At 39.0% G+C, this 23,575-nt stretch overlaps 2 protein-coding genes across 4 annotated transcripts; one reads left to right on the forward strand and one right to left on the reverse strand.

Annotated features, from left to right (window-relative positions):
* Positions 1-3,839, forward strand: svip (small VCP interacting protein; the record flags this gene model as incomplete). Its single annotated transcript, XM_035665014.1, is given in 4 exon segments — positions 1-292; positions 553-603; positions 1,643-1,756; positions 2,497-3,839. Coding segments are annotated over 4 exon segments (243 nt in total). The 3' UTR covers positions 2,512-3,839.
* Positions 3,840-4,118: 279 nt separating this feature from the next.
* Positions 4,119-23,128, reverse strand: LOC118330466 (growth arrest-specific protein 2). 3 transcript variants are annotated; one of them, XM_035665003.1, is made up of 8 exons: positions 22,930-23,128; positions 18,148-18,307; positions 15,460-15,590; positions 12,002-12,146; positions 10,696-10,759; positions 10,338-10,548; positions 10,145-10,252; positions 4,119-5,810 (listed from the first exon to the last, which is right to left on the reverse strand). In XM_035665003.1, exons 2-8 carry the CDS (start codon positions 18,290-18,292, stop codon positions 5,598-5,600), a joined length of 1,017 nt encoding a protein of 338 aa, XP_035520896.1. In that variant the 5' UTR covers positions 18,293-18,307; positions 22,930-23,128; the 3' UTR covers positions 4,119-5,597. The 3 variants fall into 3 exon arrangements, with proteins under 3 accessions (XP_035520896.1, XP_035520897.1, XP_035520895.1); XM_035665004.1 differs by having other exon boundaries at positions 12,002-12,143; positions 22,902-23,127; XM_035665002.1 differs by having other exon boundaries at positions 22,902-23,127.
* Between the last annotated feature and the right edge of the window lie 447 nt (positions 23,129-23,575).

The raw sequence follows: 23,575 nt of genomic DNA on the forward strand, positions 1-23,575 counted from the left end.
TAGCTGACGGTAACGGTCGCTAACGGTCGCTAACGGTATGTCAGACGACCCGTCAGCAGCCGCTGGGAGGAGAAGCTGCTGCTTCTGTTGCCTGAACTATCAGCGCAGCTATTTGAAACTGGCCTGTCAGCTGGTTAGACAGTGTAGCTGCCTAGTTAACTAACCCGAGACACAGATATAACTCATTTTCTACGCTGCTTTTTTCTGCCCCGCACACAACGACCACAGTATGGGGATGTGCTTACCGTGCCTTGGTGGAGCAGCGGACGACGTTGTTGTCACTCCAGATCCGGTGAGTTGATTTACTAAAAGTTTTTATCACCAGGTAAAGTCATAGTGTGTGTGGTGCTGGCGGGGGGGGTCCCTATTCTGTATGGCATATGAATGTGATAATAACCATGTGTCCATACAACAGGGCGTTGACCGTGTTGAGCCTGTGTAAACAGAGGAGGCATGTTGAGTCTGCTGCAGGGCCGCAGTTCACTGAGAGGAGACAGGCTGCTTTCATTTACAGCTTACAAGTTTTCTGTGTTTGTTTTTGTGTTTTTACAGGATACAAGAAGACGACAGTTAGCTGAGGCCGCCGAGAAGAGACAAAAAGAGGTCATTTATTTTAATATAACGTTAGTTTTTTTGGGGGGTTGTCTGTTTGTTGTGTAAAACTGTCAAAATAGTGTGTTAAGTTAATAGTTAATACATTTGCTAGATTATTTGGTGCTATAACTAAAACTAATGTCTTCTAGTGGGGCTGTTTAATGCAATACATCCTACCATCATGAGGGATTTATGTTGTTTCGTGTATTATTGTGTTTCTAACATTAAACTACTATTAAATTAATCACCAACTAGTTTGATAATAGATTAATCATTTCCTTGTGTGATTTTTAGCTTCTTAAATGTGAATAGTTTCCTCAGTCCTTTATGAGAGTAAACTGGGTTGTGGATGTCATTTTTCACCATTTTCACCTTTTTAAGGGCCAAACAACTAATTAATTAATTAATTAATTAAAATGAAGGACAAGTGAGCTGATTGTTAGTTACAGCCCTGCTGCATTAGTTTAGCTAGATGTACCTAATAATCTGGTAACTTTGTAGCATTATGTTAAATATATACACCCCATTGAAGGTAGATGCACTTGACAGAGTGGTGAGTGATTTTTCTATTGTGCAGAAAAGCCACTTGCACACCCGTAAGAGCCATGCTAAAGTTGTATCAAGGTGAGTAGACGTTGACCAGAATGAAAACTGTTCTTGGCCAGGTGAATCTTTTGGATTGGCTGATATCTCCACCACTTCTTTCTGCTCCAAGTCACCGTTTTCATCTTTAAATCTCCTGACACCCTGATAATTCACACTTTTACTGCCGCAGAAGAAAGCATCGAGCCCTAACCCACAGTCACGTTACAGTCAGCTGCTCCATCCTGTATCTTAAATGTCTTTTTTGGCAGTTGAATGCCCTTTTGCTAGATGCCGTGTGCTTTTTTTTTTTTTTTTTTAAAGGTTGTGATAAAATAATTGATTCAAAATACCGTTGGAAAGACATGCATGTTTTTATGACTGCTTGTACATATTTTTAACAAACAAGATACTCCTTTTTTTTTGCCTGTTAGTGCTTGAGCATATTCCTCTCTCTGTTTTTCAGACAACATACAGGGGGGTTAAAAATCCAGAAGCAGTTGAGAGGAAAAGGAAAAAACAAGAAGAGATTGAGAAGCAGGCGATGACCACGTCTGTGTCTGGCGGCGGCGGGTTGAAGGTTCATTTTTTTTTTGTTCATCTTCAAGCTGTAGGCTTCGTAAAACAACAGGAGCGTCATTAATGTCATTCCTGAGGTCCAGTGAACACTCTTTAGTCATACAGGAGCGCCCAGGTAGCTCAGCTGGTAGAGGTGTCACTCTTCAGCTGTTATTATTGATTAAAGGCAGCAAAAGCCCCAACATATATTTTAAATAAATAAATAAATAAAAGCAGGTACAGATAGTGACATGTCAAAAGTTTTAATCTTTGTTCTATTGGTTCTGACAGACTGAGAGTTTCCATGTATAAGTTTAAACATCTTTAGAACCAAAGCAAGACAAGTTTGATACTTTATTGAAACCTAGTACTGATTTGGTTATTTGTATATTAACAGATTGAATATTTAAGTCATTTTGCGCAGAAATATTTATTGGTAATGTCATTTGTTGGTGAGGTTTAAAGACTTCCAGAGGATATTTCCAAATAGAAAATCCCGTAAATGATCACTTGTATTGTGGGGACCACTGGTAAACATGTAGATGCATTTAGTGTTTTACATAACATTTTTTAAAATATATCATTCAGCTGTCATCTCAAACCGTAATCTCGTCACCTTAAACCCAGTAAGAGGTAACTTCAGAATGACACAAGATGACATCTAGTCTCATATGTTGATAGATATTATATTGATTTACCAACTACAGTTATTTTATAATGACTAAAGATTGTTCTGATTATGTTTTTCTCTTTGTTTTTTAGTGGCAAGTGGGCTGAAAATCTCTCGTCTTGACTCCGAAACATCATGAATAATTGCTGCAAGGTGACGTGAAAGATGCTTGAACTGCTGTCCATTTTTCTTTTTCTTTTTTTTTGCCTATTTTATGATGTTATGAGACAAACGGTTTCAATTGCTTTATGCAAAACAATCTGAAGTGATCACAGTCCGAACAGCAGGACCTGCTCTCTTGTTGCCAAGTTATACAAGCTGGTGTGGACCTTTGGACACGTCAGGGATGACACAGAAATGTGCAAGCAAATACATGTCCGACTGTATTAGTTTTATTTAACAATGGGGATTAGACAGTCTAACTTTAGACAACACTAAAGAATATGGTTGTAAAGTCCGGGTCTCTGGTGACTGTTGTCATATTAAGACAAAGCTGTCCTCAACACTTAAGCTTTTTCACTACTCTGCTTTCTGGTTTTCATACTTGAGGATCAATTCACTGTAAATCCACATTAGCCACGTTACTTTTTATATGACTTCTCCAAAAATCCGTTATTTAAACAATACATTTCACAAGTTTATGTTTACAGAATAATTTAAGTGTGCTTATTGTAGGATTAGTTAACAGTAATAACCACCTTATTATATAATTCACCTTGTTTAGGGCTCTGTTTGTTGGCAACACAAAGACTAGTGCAAACAGCGCCATGACTTGTTGGTATTTACTGAACTTCTGAAGCACTTTGTCTTCGCTGGGTGTTGATGTTTTGATGAAATACATGTCTTGGACATTATGTTGAGCTGGGTTGTTTGTTTGACAACCCAGCCTGTACACAGCATCCACACGATACTGCTGAATATTGTACAACAACACTAAAACCAGTAAAAATGAAAAGGAGGTGCAGCACTCGGACTGGTCTTTACCATTGTTCCTTCAATAGAGCCCCATTTTGTTTTCTCTGCACAATTTCGTTTGATGAATTGAATTAATATGTATGCAAAACACTGGTGTGATGCCTGCTTAATTTAAATAACATATGAAACATGTTTGTGAATTACCATATGACAAACAGAAGCTTTTCTTAGACATTATTTGCACATAGTTTGTCAACATCTGGTGAACAGCGCATATGCTTTCTCACACTCTTACGTTGGGAGAGGTTCATGTCAACTAGAATGGAAACAGGAAGAAACTGAAGGAAAAGAATAAGTGAAGTGTGTACCGTACATAGTGAAATATTTACTTTTACTTGCTTAATTGAGTGCATTTCTTACAGCCTTCACTTGATCTTTAAATGTTTCCGGTGCTCTCAACATTTTGTAGAGCAGGAACTCCAGCCAATGTTATTTGCTACAATAAATCACATTTCTGCTACTTTTGTGTGGATTTCTTGAGCAGAATTGCAGTTTTATAGAAAAATGATTCAAGAGATAAGAATTAAATTTGGTTAAAATGATCAGTGGTAACAATATGTAACATACTGCAGGTGAGATATATAGTATATATATATATATATATATATATAAAAAGAAACACCAGTACAGTAGACACATCTGTTGAACATTTATCTTTCAGAGGGTTTAATTCTGAAGCAGACTCCTCTGGGGCTTTTAGTCAGAAAACATTAAAATATATACGGACAAAGACGTTTCAAATGGTGAAGTTTTGAGAATTTATTGAAAATGTACATCTAAAAACAGAAACTGGACTTGCGTACTTTATATACAAGCCTGTGGGTTACTCAGCATAGCCAGTGATCTCATACAAAACCCACATATTATTTTTCCAGGGAAAAAAAGTTTGAGATAAATGAGATGAGTAAATCTACTGTATTATTATCAATCATAAATCAACAAAGCTTTTGACTACATGCGTCTTGTAGAGGTGATTGTCCATGTTCCTACAACAGACATAGAAAACAGGAGCGATCATAATAATGATTATTACAAATTATAACAGTATAAAAATGCATTGCATACAATATTCAACATGTAAACAACCTAAGCATTGCTTCATTTTCTCAGCCTGATAAAAAAATAAATCATAAAGAAAAAGGCCCTAACACTTTATGAACAATGTTTGGTTTTCTAGGAATATTATTATTTCAAGATTTATTATTTCATTTCTTTGGACAGTAACTTTTCCACTTTTTCTTCATAGCTTGTGTTCAATTTTAAACTTAAGTGCGGTGCCCATAAGAGCCACAGTATAGGAAAACAGGAAAACAATATCAGCCAGATGGTTAAAAATGGGGAGGAAAATGTTGGAAAACTTGGTTTTTACCATCACATACGAGAAATATTGGCTTCTTAAATGTCCTGAAACCTTCACCACTTACTTAAAGGACCAGTGTGTAGGTGTTAATGGCATCTAGCAGTGTAGTTGCAGATTGTAACTCACTCGCTTCAACCTCCCCTTCCAAACAAAGAGAGAAACTATAGTTGCCACAAAAAGCAACAGTAAACAGTCCTATCTAGAGTCAGTTATTGGTTTGTCCGATCTGGGCTACTGTAGAAACATGACGGTTCAAAACAGAAGGCTAACCTGCGGTGTAGATAAAGAAGGCTCATTTTAATGTAAGAAAAACATATGGTGATTATTCAGGTGATTATACACTAATGAAAAAACATACCTATGAATATTATATTCCATTTCTGCCAATAGATCCTCCTAAAAAAGTTCTTGTTTAAGCACATATGAATACAGCCAGGTACTGAAGGCCTGATTGGCTATCTGAAGGAGCAGGTGTGCTAAAAACTAGATTCTACCCACTATAAGTGATATACTGCATTGCTTAAAATACAATTAGAAAATTTACAGCTTTACTTCTACCCTCGTTAATTCATTATACTGTAATGATTGCCACATTTTTTCAAAGCTGTTAACAGTTTTGTAAAACAACGCGTTGTTAAGGGCCTACTAGTGTGATTCCATTCACAAACATTAATTTACTGAATCCTCTTTGACAAAGAAAACAAAACCAAAACATCACTAATACACAAGTGTGCCTTCCACAAATGCAGTTGTGTCTGTAGCCGTAATGTGTTCAAGAATGGTATGTTACATAGCCGCGTCCTTAGGCAGTAAAGGATGGCAACAAGTCATCCTCCGTGTCCTTTCAGTCTCATGTTTTCACTTTTTGCTGCGGTAATGGGCTGCCACCACCAGGTAGCTGTCAGGGGTGAGGTCCTTGATGTTGGGGGACTTGCTGCTGCTGATGGGAGACGTCTTGCCCTCCACCCGGGAGATTTGGAGCATGCGGCATGGGTCGTGTTTCAGCAGGTAGCTCTCAAAGGTCTCCCAGCCTCCACCCACACGCACCATCACATGCTTGTTGTGCAGCATCTGCGGAGAGAAATGGGATTATAGTGTCACTTCTGATGTCAGTGTGTCAAAGAAGAGCTTTATGGTTGTTGCTGATCCCTTCCTTCTTTAGGACTAATGTCATTTCACTGATTGAGGCTTTGGTTCTCAGGCAGAAGTTGAACGAATGGTTAAGCATGGCTTTGATGTACAGGGCAGTTGATTGATGTTGGGGGCCTCGGACTAGTTGAGGTCCCTAGAGGGAAGCTTTCTCCATCTCTTACCAGCCTAATGCCATGTTGAGCAGGCCGTGGCCAAGAACAGAAAGATTGATTCATGTCACTGTTTGATGTCTGGAACTACAACAGTCTATAGCAATGCATGCTCTCCGAGAGTTTACATGCTAAATGCTAATGGAGGCATGATGTTCAATGTTTACTATCCCTGACTAATTAGCATGCTAATTGCATAAACCGAAGTATTCGACACAACAATTTTGACCTGATAATGGCGCAACATTAAAGGCAGGAAATCACCAAAGTTATTACAATTTATCAGGGCATGAATGTCTGAACCAAATTCCATGAAAGTTCAAACAGTTGCTAACTTAGGTGACACTTTAAGGAAAGTCGGGGCATCTCTACAGTCCTTAGGATACATCATCAGGGAACCATGAATGTCTGTAAAAAAATTTGTACCAATCCATTTATCTTGTGAGAGATTGAGATATTTCACAGGCTAAATGAACCTTTTGACCTGCTGGTGGCGCTAAAGGAAAAAAGTCAAGGGGCCACCAAAGCCATAAGGGTGTCATCCTCTGGGGACTATGTCTGTACCAAACATAATTGCAATCTATCCAATAATTGCCAAGACTTTTCACTAAGAAAGAAAAATGTCAACCTGCTGATGGCGTATGATTTAGCCTGAAAGTCTTTACAAAATGTCATGGTAGTCCATCTAAATAGTTAAGATAAAGATAAAAGATAAAATAAGATATTCCTTTAATAGTCCCACAATGGGACTGGACCAAAGTGGTGGACCGACTGACATATGGACTGCCATTGCCATCCCCAGAGTCAGGCCACTAGCATTGCTAAAAAAATATGTTATTTCATCACTAAAATACAGTATATGATCCGCTTAACCAAGGAATTATATTCAGTGTTTTTTCATCGTTCAATCTGCAACATTTGCTTCAAAATGATGCCCCCTGCCACATCAGGGCACATTCTCAGGGTTGGGTACCATGGCAACATCGGCCATTATAATAAAGAGAAGAAGAAATAAAAGGCTCTGATATACTGAGTGCTCAGACACTCGCATTCGCCAGACACTGTGGACATAAAACATGTCTGCCTTATTACCCCCAACCTCATTAACATGGCATTACACCTCCACTAAAACAAGCTTTTTTACCAAATGCCCTTCTCAGAAGATACTGTGAATGAACAGGTTATTATTAAGACTTTTAAGACGCTATAACTGCTATAAAAATACAAATAGAAGAGAATGATTCAGACAAATACCAAACTAAATCGTTTAAAGGGTGAACTACCTCATGAGATTGTCACCTCAGTCTGCCACATATGAGGCTTCCTGCCCTCCAGCAGCATAACATTCAACATTTATAAGCCTCTTAGAAGAATCAATCAAGAGGGCACTGGTGGGGCAGTGCTTCCAATCACTAGCGCCAGGCCTTCAGGCTTTGTGACTGTGGATTTAATGGACCTGTGTGATGCAGAGGGGTTTCAATCACGCTGCTTTGGGACAAGACCCTTCTTAGGGCTCATTCCTTCCACAGCAGCCCAGAAAAGGACAGAGGCCGGAGGGCTGAGCTTGGACAGCACTTCTCACAAACACTGTGATGTTACTCTGACCCCTTGTTAAGGCTACAACCACCTCATTTATTCCAGGAGCTGAGAAGGTCAGTCTCTCAGGCACATACAGATAATTGTGGAGCATACTCTTATTTGTGCTACCAAGGTGCTGCATGCCACTGTTGTCCTCCACGCTCCACAGCTGCCTACAGACAGTGACTTGGCCTTAATGTATTCATGCCTTAAGACTCCTTTTCAGTGGAATTAGCTGCTATGGGGTAAAAGCATCTGAGGAATTTTAATTAAAGCATATTGACTGTGAAGAGCGCTGGCTGAGAGACAGAGTAGTAGAGGTTTAACACTTGCTTTGGCCTGTTCAAGTTATGTATCTTACATACTGTAACTGTGACTAGTACACATGATAACACATGTCATTTTTGTGTTATTTTACAACTGTTCATTCTGTCTACTCTGTGCATACAACATCTATTGCATCCTTGATTTTGTTCCCTATTAAAGGGTTTTTCTGGGGGGGTTTCTCATTCAAATCAAGGGTCTAAGCAAACAGAGTCATATTCTGTAAGATATATATCCTGTAAAGATTGTAAAGCCCTTTGAGGCAAATTTGTACTTGATGACATGTACAGCAGACTGCATTGGCTCAACACTGTGAGCTTCTCACCATTTGTCCTTGGTTGCTCAGCAACACAATGAAGACTGAAACCTCGTTGCTGAAAAGGCATCAAATGATGATTTGATTTAATAAATATTCAAATTTATGTTGTTTTGCTGTTGATGTTATTCTAGCAAGAAATTAGAGTCTTATTGTCGACACTAATATTTAAAAACAGCTTTATTCATTCAAACCTTACAATGACTTGATGATTTGATTTGGTTGAGATTTTACATTAGTAGTTGCAATATAGTGTGCTGACAGCAGAGGACACCCAAGAGTAAACTCTCTTTTAAACGTCTTCACATCCTGAACGTACAGGCGGCATGACTCACATTCTTAGAGGTGTGAATCCTGGTTGTAGGTTGCCAAGTAACCAGGATCCCAAGGGAACCGATGCTACTTCTCTAATCTGTGTTAGCCTCCATTTGTCTTTCTCCAATACCATTTACCCCTCGACTCACAGAAAGTCAAGTAACATTTCCTGGGCTGATGGATTCAATGTTATTATAAGGTGTAACTAATGCAATGGCCAGTATTGGGTCACATAGCCATGTAATATATTTTCATAGTAATAACTTGGTCATCAGATTGTATGGAAATGTGTGGGTGTTATTTTCCTTTTGCAGCCAGCGAGCCACATTATGTTTGGCTGAAGATGGACATTGTCGGAATACCATTACCAGTAAATGAGACCTCACAGCAAAGGCGGGCTTTCCAGACACAATGGATTACTTTCATCCCAAAGCCAGCCCCAAGTATCAACGTGCTACCATATGCTGTGTGAATGGAGAGAGGTCTGCACTGCAATGTGAGAACCTATTTTTATTAACCCCAAATCAATTTGAAAATTAATAAAATGGTTGAAATTTAATAAGCAAAAATATGAACCTGTGTCATTTTTGTGAGTTTTTCTCTATCCTTGTGTTATGTTGTAAAATATATCAACCCACTTAAACACAAAGAGTAGGAAAACACAATTAACCTTTTTCTATTTTTTAACCTGCAGTTCAGTTTATTGATACTTGCACTTTGCTTGATTATTACCCACTTTATACTTTTACTTTACTACATTTCAGAGGAAAAAGTTTGTTCTTTTTATTCAACATTTGCAGTATACCGTAATATAATAGTAGTAGACCGTATATAAAGTACAGTGGTGTAAAAGTCTTATTATACCACGAGTTAAAATACTCCATTACAAGTAAAAGTCTTTTCAAATGGTGTATCTCACATACTGTAACTGTACTCTGTGCATACAACATCTTGTGCATCCTTCCATTCCAGGTCTTCCATTCAAAATGTTTAAGCAACTGAAGGACAGAAAGATTATTGCCTGTAAAAAGTATTATAGATAAAAGTGTTGGATTATTACCACTGATGCATTGATAATATAAACAGTATACATAAAACATTTTATGCTGCTGCTGGTCAAAGTGAAGCCTATTTCTGCAGTTTTTATTTATACTCCTGGATAAATGAAATGGCTAGATTATGTTGATACAGGATTTGTATGTAAAATATTAATCTGTAAAGTCACTACAGTAACTAACTGTAGCTGTCAAATAAATATAGTGCAATAAAAATAGTCTCTGAAATGTGTACAAGTACACCTGAGAGTAGTAGTAGTAGTAGTAGTAGTAGATGAGAAAACATATAACATATGACACCTGGAGCTCCCTCAACAATAAAATACTGCGTATATGTCAATAATATACTTATAATAACACTCAGACAGAGAAACTAGACCTTTTTTTGAATTGAACACCTTTCTATTGTATTTTTGCATTGGACTCTATAAAGAATTTGAATATTTCTTAGACCATTGTTCAAAAATGAAAACATTTTCAGCACCAGATGCTGAATACATCGAAACCTAAACTCACCCGGATGAATAGCATCTTCTCCCCAACGCGGTATCGACCCTGTGATTGTCTCTCTACACAGAATTTATTTGGACATCTGCAGGGGGGGTCATCAGCGATGTGTCTTACCTGTAACACACAAAAGATTAATATATTGCAAATGTTTTCCCCCTGATATCAAAAGTAGAAGCAAAACCAGCTACTTCTAACTTACAGCGTCATCCAACAGCTTCCCTGTGCTTTTCTTGCTGGAAGTGACTTTGGTAGGAGTCGGAGATGGGGAAGGAGACGGGGTGAGAGATGAGGAGGGAGATGGAGGGAGGGGTGGAGCTGGGGAAACAGGTGATGGAGGTGGTAGAGGTGCTTTCTCCTCTTGTTCAATCTCTTTCTCCAGTTTTATAAGGCCAGGAGGCTCCACGTTGTATCTGTACCAAGCAGACAAAGAGTAATGTAATTCCATAAGTGTGGAACTAAGAAAATATGTATATAACAACCAAAAGACGTATATGGGAAAAATAGTTAGATTAACTAGAATAAACAAGAAAAACAAAATAGAAAAACCAAGACCATACCGTGATGCTATCCTTCCCAACTCCAAAAGACAGAGACACACTTCTCGTGGCTGCTTGTGAAGAACTACAGGAAGAGATCAAGTTTTAGCATTTGGTAATCACAGAATATATACACTGTATGGTATCTGGAAAAAGGCAATGAGTGATGATTAGTGACTGTGTGATGGTAAGAGGCACATAAAATGAGCTCATGCATTTAAAAGGTTCCTCTCCTCTTCAATCCTGTCCATCCAAAATAAAATGAAAATGAGTTTTCTTCAGACTTGGGATGTATATATATATCTATATATGCTTGAGGTGTTCATTTCACTGAATCTATGACCACACAGCGAGAGTGGATGCAAAATGTATGATATATGTGACACACCACACCATGCATTATAGACAAAATATCCACTGCATGATAGCAAACCTGGTGTTGTTACATCTACTGCTGAACTGATAAGTCCATCCAGAGGAATAAAGGAAGAAAGAAAGAAAGAAAGAAAGAAAGAAGACAGGTGTCAGCTGTTACTGTTTTCTGAAGTATTTTCACAAGATGTATACATAATTACATGTCCACTGCATGTGATAGTGCAGTGTTGATAGATTACTGTGTCTGTAACTTGGCCTTAAAAAATGATTTGCGTAGTTTAAATTGCTTTGCGACGGTCAACCAGACATTAGTCAGAAATGATAGGAATGTACGAATACTCTAGGTATTTCTGTCCCTGGCAGGGTCACATACTGTACATCTCATTGTAGAGACAATATTTCATTCTTGCATATCTTAACTGCAAGCATATTTCAGTGACATAACACACAAAAAATCCTTGCAATAGATAGAGAGACATAGATAAAACACTGAGGGAGAATGAGGAAGAGAGCAAAATGTCCCTATTCTGGGCTGAGGAAAACATTTGCATAGCGTTGGCCTACTTTCTCACTAACTCACACCCTTCTGTCTGTGCTCCCTTTGTTTTACACCAGACATTTTGTGCATGAGCACAGTATTCGAGATGCACATGTCCTCATGGTCAGGTAAAGCTGCTCCCAGCAGACTGCTGCCCTTGTGAGCTTTGTGTGGATGTCAAAGCAGCCTGGAGATGTGAGTCTCCTGAGCCTCAGAGGGGAAGGAGAGGGAAGCAGTCCAACCTGTCTGATACTCTACCTGCACAATCACGCCATTCACAGGAGAGAGAAATCTGAGTCCAATGCCCCGGCAGTGCCAGGGACGGCCAAACTGTGTCACTGCGAGGAAACTGAAGCCTGTTTACAGACCACCTTGTTTTCTAGCATTCAGATGGCAGAAAAAGAGTACACTCACCTAAGTCCTCGGACTCAAACAGACATGTTTCTCCAACTCCAACCTTACGACACCAGGCCAGGAAGTTGGCTGTGTTGTCCCGTGCAAAAAAGGAACCGGAGGGAGCGCTCTGCCGACATGGTATCCTCTGATAGGGAATACTCTGCTGGAGACATAGAGAGGTCAGCAGATGTCTTCATGTAGGCTAGACAGAAATGAACCTAAGATGAAGAATATCCCCTATAGTACTTAGACACTGAACTGAACATGAAACTTTATTTTGTGTGTGACAAAGAGAAATCAAATGTCCACCACGGTGACTTGTCCATGCAGCCCCACCCCCTGAATTTCCATCAAAACATAGAGCCACACACTCTTTATCTACACTGATTTCTTCTCCATCTGCTGAGGCTCTGGTTTCAACTCAGGATCAAGGACCTTTTCCGTACAGATCAATATAGGAGATGGCGGGTTAGAAAACCAGGGCTACTTTACCAGGCCTTCTATGATTTGGGATCAAATGACATGCTTAAGGGTTTCAGCCCCCACACGGTCTGTTAGGGGAGATTTATGCGCCTTGCTGTGGTTTTATACAGGATATGTGCGTCTGTGCTATGAGAAAGGTGCAATGAACTCATGCTGGAAATATGCAGGCTTTTGTGGGTATTTTTCTTTTCTTTCCAGGCTCTCCTTTTGACTTTTTCTGGAATCCTTTCTGTTGTTAAATTCCTGGAGAAATAATGTCGGCCACATTGCCAGTGCCGTTTGATCTAACAATCAGAGTGACATGTTATTATTGCTGTGGTGGCTTGCTGAATTATCTGCACCTTTACATGTCTAATAAATGCACAGAAGGTATAAAACTTTTGGAAGACATTATGCTTAAAGGGATGGGAACCAATAATAAGTATAAGGAAGTACTTCTCTCGAAAATCCCATAATTTTCTTCACTCGGAAAGACGATAAACTTTATGATTTATGTAGACCTGCAGCATCTCGACCTTCACAGCTGTACATGTGCAATTTAAAGGAACAGTTTGACATTTTGGGTAACATTGGGTGACATTTTTGGGGAAGTACTTTTATTTGCCTTTTTGCTGAGAGTTAGATAAAAAGATTATACCACTATCACATCTGTTTGCTCAACATGAAGATACAGTTAGCTTAGCTTAGCATAAATACTGGAAACAGCCAGTCTACTAGCACCTCTAAAGTTTAGGGGTTTTTTCCTGACGCAGTAACTTGAAGTCAAAACACCTGTAAAATGGTCAATGGTTGTTTTTATACCTCAGTTATTTTATGCATTAAACAAAACCATATATAATGTGTTAATCAGACGTGTTGTAGGTAGACTTTGTTATCCTTGGACAGAGCCAGGCTAGCTTTTTCCATCTTTTCCAGTTTTTGTGCTAAGCTAAGCTAAGAGTGCTGGCTGTAGCTTCACATTCAAAGATTTGGGAGTGATACTGCATCAATCTTTTCATGTAACTCTTCGTCACAAAGCAAACCAGCATATTTCCCAAAATGTTAAACTTTTGTTTTACATTTCCATTAATGAGGTGGTGGTATTGAATTTGGCACACAGCAGGGATATGACAAGAAAGAAATATCATCTTCGCTCATCTGCAGTTGATACTGATTGATGTAAACACGTGGGAAGACAGCATCTACAAAGGCATTTATTGTTTCTCTCTGCTGGAATCACTTAGCCCGACTCCACACACCAACTTATAATGAAGCTTCAAAGCAGATGGAAGTTTTCTTTAAAGTGGTAACACAAAACAGTAAAGAACTACACTTTATGTAATGCCATGATAGCCTGCTAAAGCAACAATTGTTTCACATGAGTTATAAACTTAAAATTACATAAGATGAGACTGTGTATCAGGCATGGAGAAGGTGATTAATCTCATGGCTCATTCAACTGAGACCGCTGAATGTGCGTTGTGAGGAGCTTTAACGCGGACAAACAGCAATAAATCATGCTCACTATAAAACATTATAATACAACTTTGTTTGATTTTAAAGCCTGAGTTACAGGTCAGCTCTCTCTGTCTGTCTCAGACTGTGTCTCTCTGTTGGCCTATGCGATCAATAGGATCCTCTATTTCAGTGGCTCCTCTGCCGTCCCACGGTCACTGACCTCAAGTATTTCCTCACATCTGTGCTGCTACACTCATACTGAGATCAGGAGACCCACCGTCATCAGCACAGTAATGCCTCAGTGCAAACATCAACAACTCTTACGGAAAGGCCAACAAAAGAGTCTTTGGCTTCTTGTCCTCTGAACAGAAACATGCCTTAATCAGTGTTTCCCTCTGTTGGAAACATGTAATCCCACTGAGCACCAGACGTAAGCTCAATGTGTAAGTAAGTAGGTGTTAAAAAATGCATTCATGTCTGCAAGATAATGCTTTTGTCATATTCAGCACTGGAGACTATTAAGGAGCCAAATGTTACTGTTGACTTTTTTATGGACAGACTGGGCACAAGTGGAAATAATAATATATTTGTCAGTAATTCGCTCAAGACATCAAACCTGTAGCAGTGGCTCTGAACCTGATACAATCTAAGGATCTGAACCCCAATCAGTTTGTTTTCTTGAGCACTGACCTAGTAAAATATACGACTGCGCAGATTGCTTGGGTTAAATAACAGATAATTACATACAAGGTTACCCTTTAATCTCACAAAATTCATTAAAGCCTCACTCAAGGCTCACAAGAAATGAACATTTAACGTAGTTCTGCCAATTCTCACAGGCGATGTGGGGCCCCATCAGTTAATGTGTCCTTGCAAGCCTGATTTTTTCTTTTTTGCCCTGCTGAAGGCTGCAGGCCCCATCCCCCAATCCCACCCTGTGTGCACTGCTTTCTGAAATTGTGGACCTCCTTGCAAACTTGGGATTCATGGTTGCTGCTGAGCTGACAAAACCAATAAACATGTAAGATCTACGGGCAGATTGGATATCAAACAAAATTCTACTTAGTGTCTCTCGGTTTCTCTATTACTCTCCAAAGGTAATGGTATTAATTCTTCTTAGAGATGGGAGAGACTCTCTATGTTTTATTGATTTTATTGAGGGAAATGTAGGGTATAGTTGTTTCCTGTCTCAGTGAGAATCAATAAAACTTCACATTGTTGTCTTTAAGTAGTCTGGTCCCAATAAAATATACAGAAAAACATGTCAAGGGAACAATTATGTGGCAATACAAACACAGCCAGTGCTGGATTTCATATTCTTGTCTAATCAAGCAGAAGAATTGTTGATAGTAGTCAGGAGACTTAATAATAGTCAAGACCATAGTGATTGTCTGTCAAAATGATCTAATAAGTTACTGCCTGAATGATGGTTCCCCTCTCAGAATCAATCCTCTGTCGAATCATTCAAACTCAAAGTTAGTCCAGGAACACAGATTTGTGTTTTCACTGTAACCGTTATCATGCCAGACTACTGTAATCATCAGGTTTCTCTGTACCTTGCTATTGCCAAGAGCAGGCAGGTCTCCATTACTTTGCCTGAATTTCTCCTGTAGTGTCTCAGCCAGCTGGCACAACAGGAAGCCATTGTCTAAGCGATCCATGAAGCTCTCAGCGGTGATTTCCAGACCTGACCAAGGGACATATAAAGAAAGCAGAGAATTCGGCAATAAATTCAACATAGAAATGCTCATTTTAGAATATATGTACAGTCTAAGGAAATAAAATGTAATCTCCAGTCCATTCCCAGTTGAAGCTGAACCTGGTGCGATGTTATTGACTCGCAGAAACCGCTTGGCTGATTGAGCTTGGCTTGTGCTGCCAGTTTTATGCAGAAGCCAAATTTTTTAAATATTACAGCATGACTTGGGGGAATCTGGGGGGATTTTCTGGTAGTACACCATGGGTTGGCAAAGACATGGTCACACGAAAATGGGGCATCTGATTGTGCACAGTAATGCCTCATTATCATGCACAGTTGCAAAAATAGATTGGTGATCAACATGTGGTGTCCAGTTGACTGACTTCCAGAGGACCATTCCTTCTTAGTTAGATCATTGTGAAATAGGAGGTGGTGGCAGGGGGGTGTCTGTGGAAAGAAACCGGAGAGATTTTTTTAAATCCCCTTTCTGTTTCTTATAGGAGGAGGGGTCTGGGGGTTTCAACGTTTAATGAGTTCCAAATGTTGTAAGTGAGCCCAGAAAAGAGAGAGAGATTGAAATCTTGAGAAATGCTCAGTGAGCTCCCGTCTTCTGTGCTCAGACTCTCACTCGCTCCTCGCTGCATGAGGAAAATATATTCCAGAGGGCTCTCAGAGAAACATTTCAACTCAAACACACTCAGTCATATAAATTGCTCAGTCCCTCCAGCCTCCCATCACAACAACAATATGACTCATCAGTTTAACCGAGGATCCGCTTCCCACTCAATCAGTGGACTCATCGTTACACCACGCCACTCCTCCCACCTGAAACTGTAAACTCTGCTGAGCATAAATGTCCTGCGGGATCAATAAAGTATCTATCTATCTACTATCTATCTAAGTCTATTATCGTATCGTATCTCTCTATCGATCTATCTATCTATCTATCTATCTACTCTATCTATCTAGCTATCTATCTAATGGACAGGTGACAAACTTATTGTATGTCTCGGAGCTGAATTGTGTCTCTCCTCATCTGGACTTAGTCTTGATTCAGTCGGCGACTAGTCCTGGGTCTTGGACTCGACAAAGGTGGTCTTGACTACAGCACTGCTGAACACACAGAATATTGGGCTTAAACCAACAAATACTGTGTATTTACTGGAAACATGTGGATGCCTGTGCTTCTGAAGTCCGTTTTGACCTTGATCCCTCACCACATCAAACGAGAGGTTTCTAGCTCAGCTGGTTCCAGTGCAAACACACAGAGCACCGGAGATAAAAGGTAAGATAGTGAAGTTGTTTTTAGTTGTTTACACACAGGCAAGGTTCAGTTTCAGGAACTTAATTGGCTTCCAGTTGATCTGAGAAATGATTCTTGGACTGTATACATCCTGCAGGATGTCCCATGGAGTAACTTCCAGTCATTAGGTGAACAATGTTAAATGTATTTTAACCAAGTGCAGCTTCACACAGTTCAAAAGCAAATTTAGAAGAAAAACCTTTAATAATGAGGACGGACTGCCCCTCTTCTTAAAGACTATACAGTCTTTAACAAATCTTAAAATGCTGATTAAATACAGGTTCTTACATTGTAACCTACTCTGGTGGAGGAAACAAGTAGATTTTTGTGTCGACATTGTATTCATAGAAGACCATATGGAAATATTTAACTTTGTCTTTTTACTACTGATAACTGTTTTAGTTTAGTTATTGATAACTGTTTTAGTTATCAAATATAGTTTTTTTCAATTCTCAAATAAACCATAGTGCGTCTATCATGTGTTAACTTGAAACCTAACTTTCTTCATACACACCCAATAAAATTTAAGTCACTAATTTTAAATCAGAGCCTCAGAGTGCTTCATGCATCTGGTTTGTGACTGCGCTACTGAAGAAGTACACTACACAGGGTGATTTATTGTAGCAACCTTGCACAAAGCTTCTGCTGAGGATCCCTCTGCTGCCAGCACTGGCTGTGAATTATCTGAGAACGCTTAATGACACCCATTATTCAATTAAGGCAAATCTATGGGAGAGTGTGTGAACACGGAAACTCAGTCACACATTCTAGGGACTTTAAAATAGTGTGTAATGAGGTTCAGATTGTTTCCAGTCCCCTGCAGACGTGTTTACATCAGCAATACCAGTTCAATTAATGTGAAAGATAAGAACATTTTTCAAAGCCGAGCAATTTCTGGGACAGTGTTTTGAATGAATCAGCAACAGTACTTTGTATTTGTTAGGAAAGTCAGCAACATTTGTAGGAAATAAATAATTTACCATAAATTGAGTCACTACAGTGCAACAATCTGAAATATAACTAGTTAAAACATTGAAATATATTCTTGTACAACTTGTTTAATACCAACAGATTAAAATAAACATTTCAATGAGAGGTAGCCCACGTTGGCCACGTAAATCAATTATATATTGTTTATCGGAGTCTAGATCATTTAAAATACACTAAAGTAGTCATTAACAGAAATGTAAAACTGAGGAAGGCAGGATTGCCAGAATAAGGTCAGATGTTTACACTGCTTACCTAGAATATTAGTCAGCCACAGGGCCAGGTCTTCCTTCATGGGCAGCAGACTGGCTTCATGTCGACTGGCCAGCCACTGGTGATACTGCTGCATGTCTGTGAGACCGGGGCCACTGGGCTGTTTGGGGCTCAGGGAGCTGCACATGGTTCCCTATACGGCCTGAGGAAGGAGAGGAGGAGGACAGGACACAGAAAGTGACACAATGTACACCTCCAATGTGTCTGTTGTTTATCAATATGGAAATGGACACAATAAAGTAATCAGTAAAGTAAGTAACTAACAATTATTTTTAGTATCTATGAATCTGCCATTTATTTTCTTGATTAATCGCCCAAAATGTATAATTTGTATAATTTGCAGAGTGGTGTCTTCAAATGTCTTATTGTCACCAACCAATAGTTAAAACTCAAAGATATTCACATATTTAACGGTGACATAGAACAGAAGAAACCAGTAAATCCTCATATTTGATAAGCTGAAACCGATCGATATGTAACTATTATGACAATATTCATCAATAACAGCTGACATTCAGGCCCAATGTTTTCAACAGGAATAAAGGAGGATCAAATGAATACAAGAGATGTGAGTGTCTTTGTCCTTTTGGCCAAATCCTGGTTTGGTTTTCAGTCCACCTGATGACATTAGACGTTGTCATGGACCCCGACAGCAGAGTTCCTGTCTGCCTCTTCACTGCACAACAGACACTTTTATACGAGCCAGACTCATACAGTAGCACTTTTATTCAACAAACAGCATAGGCAAACAAAGAGCTCCTTCAGATTACACTGCAATCTATGATACAGTCTATAACACAGTCTAAATCAATCCAATCCAGTCGACACTGCAGAAGGCCTTACATTACAGTCTGGTGGAGAGACTGCAATCGACATCAATATTCAACAGCTATTTACTGTCTTTAAAGTGAAGTCATTGAGTAAATGAAACATTTCTCACAGTCTTTTCCAATAACACGCTACGGTATGCTTTAAGTGTTCACTATATGAGCTATTTCAGTCCAGTATCACTCCATCAGTTGGTATTACAATGTTAAAATTCACAGTTTACAAGCACGGGTGCTGCGATTAACTCACTCTGACATAGAAAGAGTGTGCGGACATAGAGAAGACAAACTTCAAGGCTTAGAGATGTGTCATCACAAAGCTTTAAAGCTTACATTACTTCAAATGCTGTTATAGTCATGTAATCAAGTAAAGATGTTCCAATACCATTTTTTCCTTCCTGATACAATACCTAAACTTTGTGTATCAGCTAATACCAAGTACCAATCTGAAGCATATACTACTAAGCCTATATGATTGCTCTCATTGTTGTATGGCCTCAGGTTTAAGATATGGTCATGACTTCACTATCTTGAGAAATAAAGCAGCAAATGGGACATTGCTGGGAAGTACCAGAGCCCCCTTTCCAGGGCTAATAAATTTTGTGGTATTGGATCAGTGTAGTATCAGAGGAATTTCTAATACTGGTATCAGTATCGTAACAACTCTATAATCAAGGGACTTAAGAGAGTTTAAAAACTGTGTTCGGGTTCATAATGCACCAGATGGGAGTACTTGAGCTGAGAGACACATTAACTTTTCTATTGTTCTATATATATGCCGTAAAACTTCAATTAAAAGCAGGTTCCCAGTTAAAGGCAGGTCCCCTTTACTAGCCCAGTGTGGCTACACATTTTGATAAATATATTTGACAAATGTGGAAAGAGTTTGGAGAGAGTTTTGAGCTGTTAGGCTGCTTCGCCTACACAAATAGAAATGTTTAAACATGTTCATTTTATGAGAACAGTGAGCACCAAAGTATGAAATGATTAAATTAATGATTTTTAATTGATAAGTTATTTATGAGTAATATTCATACTGGTTTAAATTAACAATCTGATAGCGTTTTCCATCATTACAGAGTTTTGTGTAAAATAAACTTCTGTCTTATATAGACGCCTGTTCCAAATACAGTTCGGTTCAGTGGTAGAAGCAAATAAAAGCTAAGGCTATATTGAACTTTTACTGTATATGCAGTGTGTATATAGTATATATTAGCATTTCACCTTTATGTCAGTGACGATAGAGAGAGACAGGAAAGGCAGGGGAGAGAGAGGGGATTCAGACTGGACCCAGACTGGACTCGGACTGGAACCAGACCACTGCAGTAAGGACTCAGCTTTGATATGTGGTATGTGCTCTACCAGGTGATCTACCAAGGTGCCCCAACATTTCTATTGTTACTGATTTGACAACATTGATTGGTGATATGATTTTTTTGTTCTACTGTATCATTTCTGTTTCTTTGTCGTTGTTAAATTCTTTAACATACATTAAGGCTGAATTAAAGAAACAGAAAGTGGGTTGAATATAAAGCAATAATGAATCAATCAGTCATGTTGTCACATATAAATAGTTGTGCCTCCTGCTTGGACACAAGCAGGATTATCCTACATTTCCCATATAGGCAAATATTATATGTAAATTATAAGAAGGGCTTATTCAAACAAGGAAGCAAAACTGCCATGAACAATTAGCTCACAGTCTGTGATGGCTGAAGATTTCCACCGAATACCGAGGGAGTGTAACACAATGTGAGGAATCTGACCTTTAAAGCTATGTAACATTTCAAGGTCTCCCTGGAGTTGGCTGTAACCAAATCACACTGCGGTGCAACACTGGACATCAGGACCTTGATGTCCGACCAAGGTTGTCTTATCTTCCTGAAGACAAGAGCTCCTCGTTGCGTACACACACTAAACCCTGGAGCTCAGCACTTACACACAGGTGCTACATTCCCATGTCCACTGTGGTGCAGGCTGACAGGCAGAACAAGGGTACTGGGACAACTTCTCATGTCTCACAATACAAGACCCATTCATACAAGCCCATTCACTGGTGTCCTATGTAAATAACAACATGGGTATTTGACATATCTGTCACTGGCCAACATAAAAAATACTTAAAATAAAATAATTTGTAGCACGAGGACAATGTTATCTTAAATATTTTTCACACATAGTTTTTAATACACTGTATATTAAACAAATTTCCCAGAGAAACTGTAGTAGGATTCCCTTCTGTGTTAAAACAAGTCTCCTACTACTTAGGCTAAATAAATAATTTAAACACACTTCGGATTAGCTGAAAAATGCTTAATAATCAGTAATTATGAGTAAACATCTGTCAGTGATGTGAATCATTCATGATTTATTGACAGAATCATGAACAAAAATTCTACTGGGTTTCCCCCTCTTTTCCCAGGAAATAGTCCTAAAGAAACAACCAGCTGTTGTTAAACATACCTGCTTACTCTCACCACACTGTAGCCTGACCTCTTCAGCTGTAGGCCAAAACACAGCCAACACAACCACTCTACTAGGCTTTATGTACAGTATCATGTACCTTCTGCTAAACTTGCTGCCTCATCTAGTTATTATATTTCCAGAATCTGACAGAAGACCCGGGATTAGAATCAGAAAAGATGAACTTTGTAGCCCAAAGGTTCAGAGATATCCATATGTACATTTTCCCAGTCTGAAAAGCCTCATGACTTCAGTAAAGCCGTCATAACCCGCCATGGTTGCTGCAGAATGCTCCAAGGCATATGGGTGGGAATTTCGACTGCTGAATCACATCAATTAGAAAAAACAAGAGTGGCTCTGTCCTCCCAATCCTCGTCAAACTTCATGCCTTTCTCCTCTACAACAGTAAACTGATCTGGAGGCTGATTTGTCCATTTAAACAAGGGTACTCAGCATGTTTTTTACTGCAGATAAGTACTGTATCTGTGCTGTATTCAGGTATCACATTGTCAACAAAGTACAAAGTCTCCAGCAGAAAATTACAACAAAAGCAGAATATTCTCCTGTATAATATAACATCCAATAACACAAAAAGCCTACAGCACAAAGCTTGATAACAATATCATATGCACACATTCCTGTGACTAGTGTTTATTAGAGCACCACATGGATTATCATAAATCCTGAGCTATGATACTACACTGCCTTAATAATTTCACCATCTAATAGGCTGCCTCAGGCCTTCATTTAAAGACAGCTCTAGGTTAAACATTGTCAGCATCAACAAACTGAATTTCAGACAAACAATAATGACAGGAAATACTGACAGATATACCTTATCCTACCATACAGATCTGGTGCTATGTCTGAATTTAGTGCAATAAACAGGTTTCGGACTGTGTTGCACTGGCCTCTTAAAAACCTCAGCAGCACATTTCATTTACAACTGTAATAAGATTTTAAAGCTGTCTCCTTCTTTACAACTGTCACAAATAAAAACAGCCACAACAGACATTTCACTACTCTGGAAATAGGATCAAGGGAGGAAGCCTGATGAGTTATGACTGAGATCCAGCTGAGCAGCCACTAATTAAAACCAATGAAATAACTCAGAGCTGCAAGTGAAGAAAATATGTCAGATTCTGTGTAATTAAATTTGTTTTGAATTACATTTGAGACAAATACAAAAGCAAGAATTTGCAGCTGTTTAAGAGTAAAGAAGTGAGATATCACTGAGCCCCAACTTTTAATAAGCTGACATTATTCTGCAAAGCTCATATCCCTGGTGAGACCAGACAGGGGATATAAAGTACAAGTAACACCCCCAGTCTAAAATAGAATATGCATAAAGACACTCAAACGTCTGACATTCATTTGGAAATAGCAAAGCTGCAAAAATGTCTTGCATGAGTCCAAAAAAAAAAAAAGCTCTTTATCTGTGCTCACCCTGAGGGTTCAGCTCGTTGGTGCGCACCTTTCTCTCACTCGTCCTGTGAGCTGCTGGATCCCAGTTTTCATGCTTTTCACAGCGGTGCACCGACCCACAGGTTAGGCTCCAAAGCACTGAACCAATCTGGGCTGGGGAGGTCTTTCTCACTGCGCATTTGCACAGGGATCTGACTGCACACAAGCACACACACAAGTACACCCACAGCACGCTGCTGCTGCTGATGGGAGGGAAGTTTGATCCTGCTGGCAGAGCCTCCCGCCTCTCGCCTCATTGTGTTGCCTCAATATGACATTTCTGGACTCAATTCAGCAGGTCAGCCTGAAAAATTCAATCCTTTGATTCACTGATTTAATGGATTTCTTTTTTTCCAGTGTGTGCCTATGTAATCTGCAGAATGACACCGTAGAAAACAGCAGTTGAAAATAAATTCATGACGATCATTATGAAGCAGACACAATCAAAATACCTAAATTATGAATAACTCTGTTGTAAGAAATACATGCATGAAAGTTTTTTTCGAATCCTAGACGGGCTTTTTACAATAGTATTACCTACATAAATATGTATGTTACCCAGAAGATAATAATGAAAAGAAAATGTGTGTTTACTGAGTTAGTTTCGTCCCAGTTCTGCACAGTTTATGCCAATAAGGCTTTTATTTTGAAGGAAA

The sequence above is a fragment of the Morone saxatilis genome, unplaced genomic scaffold, assembly GCF_004916995.1.
Source record: "Morone saxatilis isolate NCDOM2014 unplaced genomic scaffold, NCSU_SB_2.0 Contig2, whole genome shotgun sequence".
Lineage (NCBI taxonomy): Eukaryota > Metazoa > Chordata > Actinopteri > Moronidae > Morone > Morone saxatilis.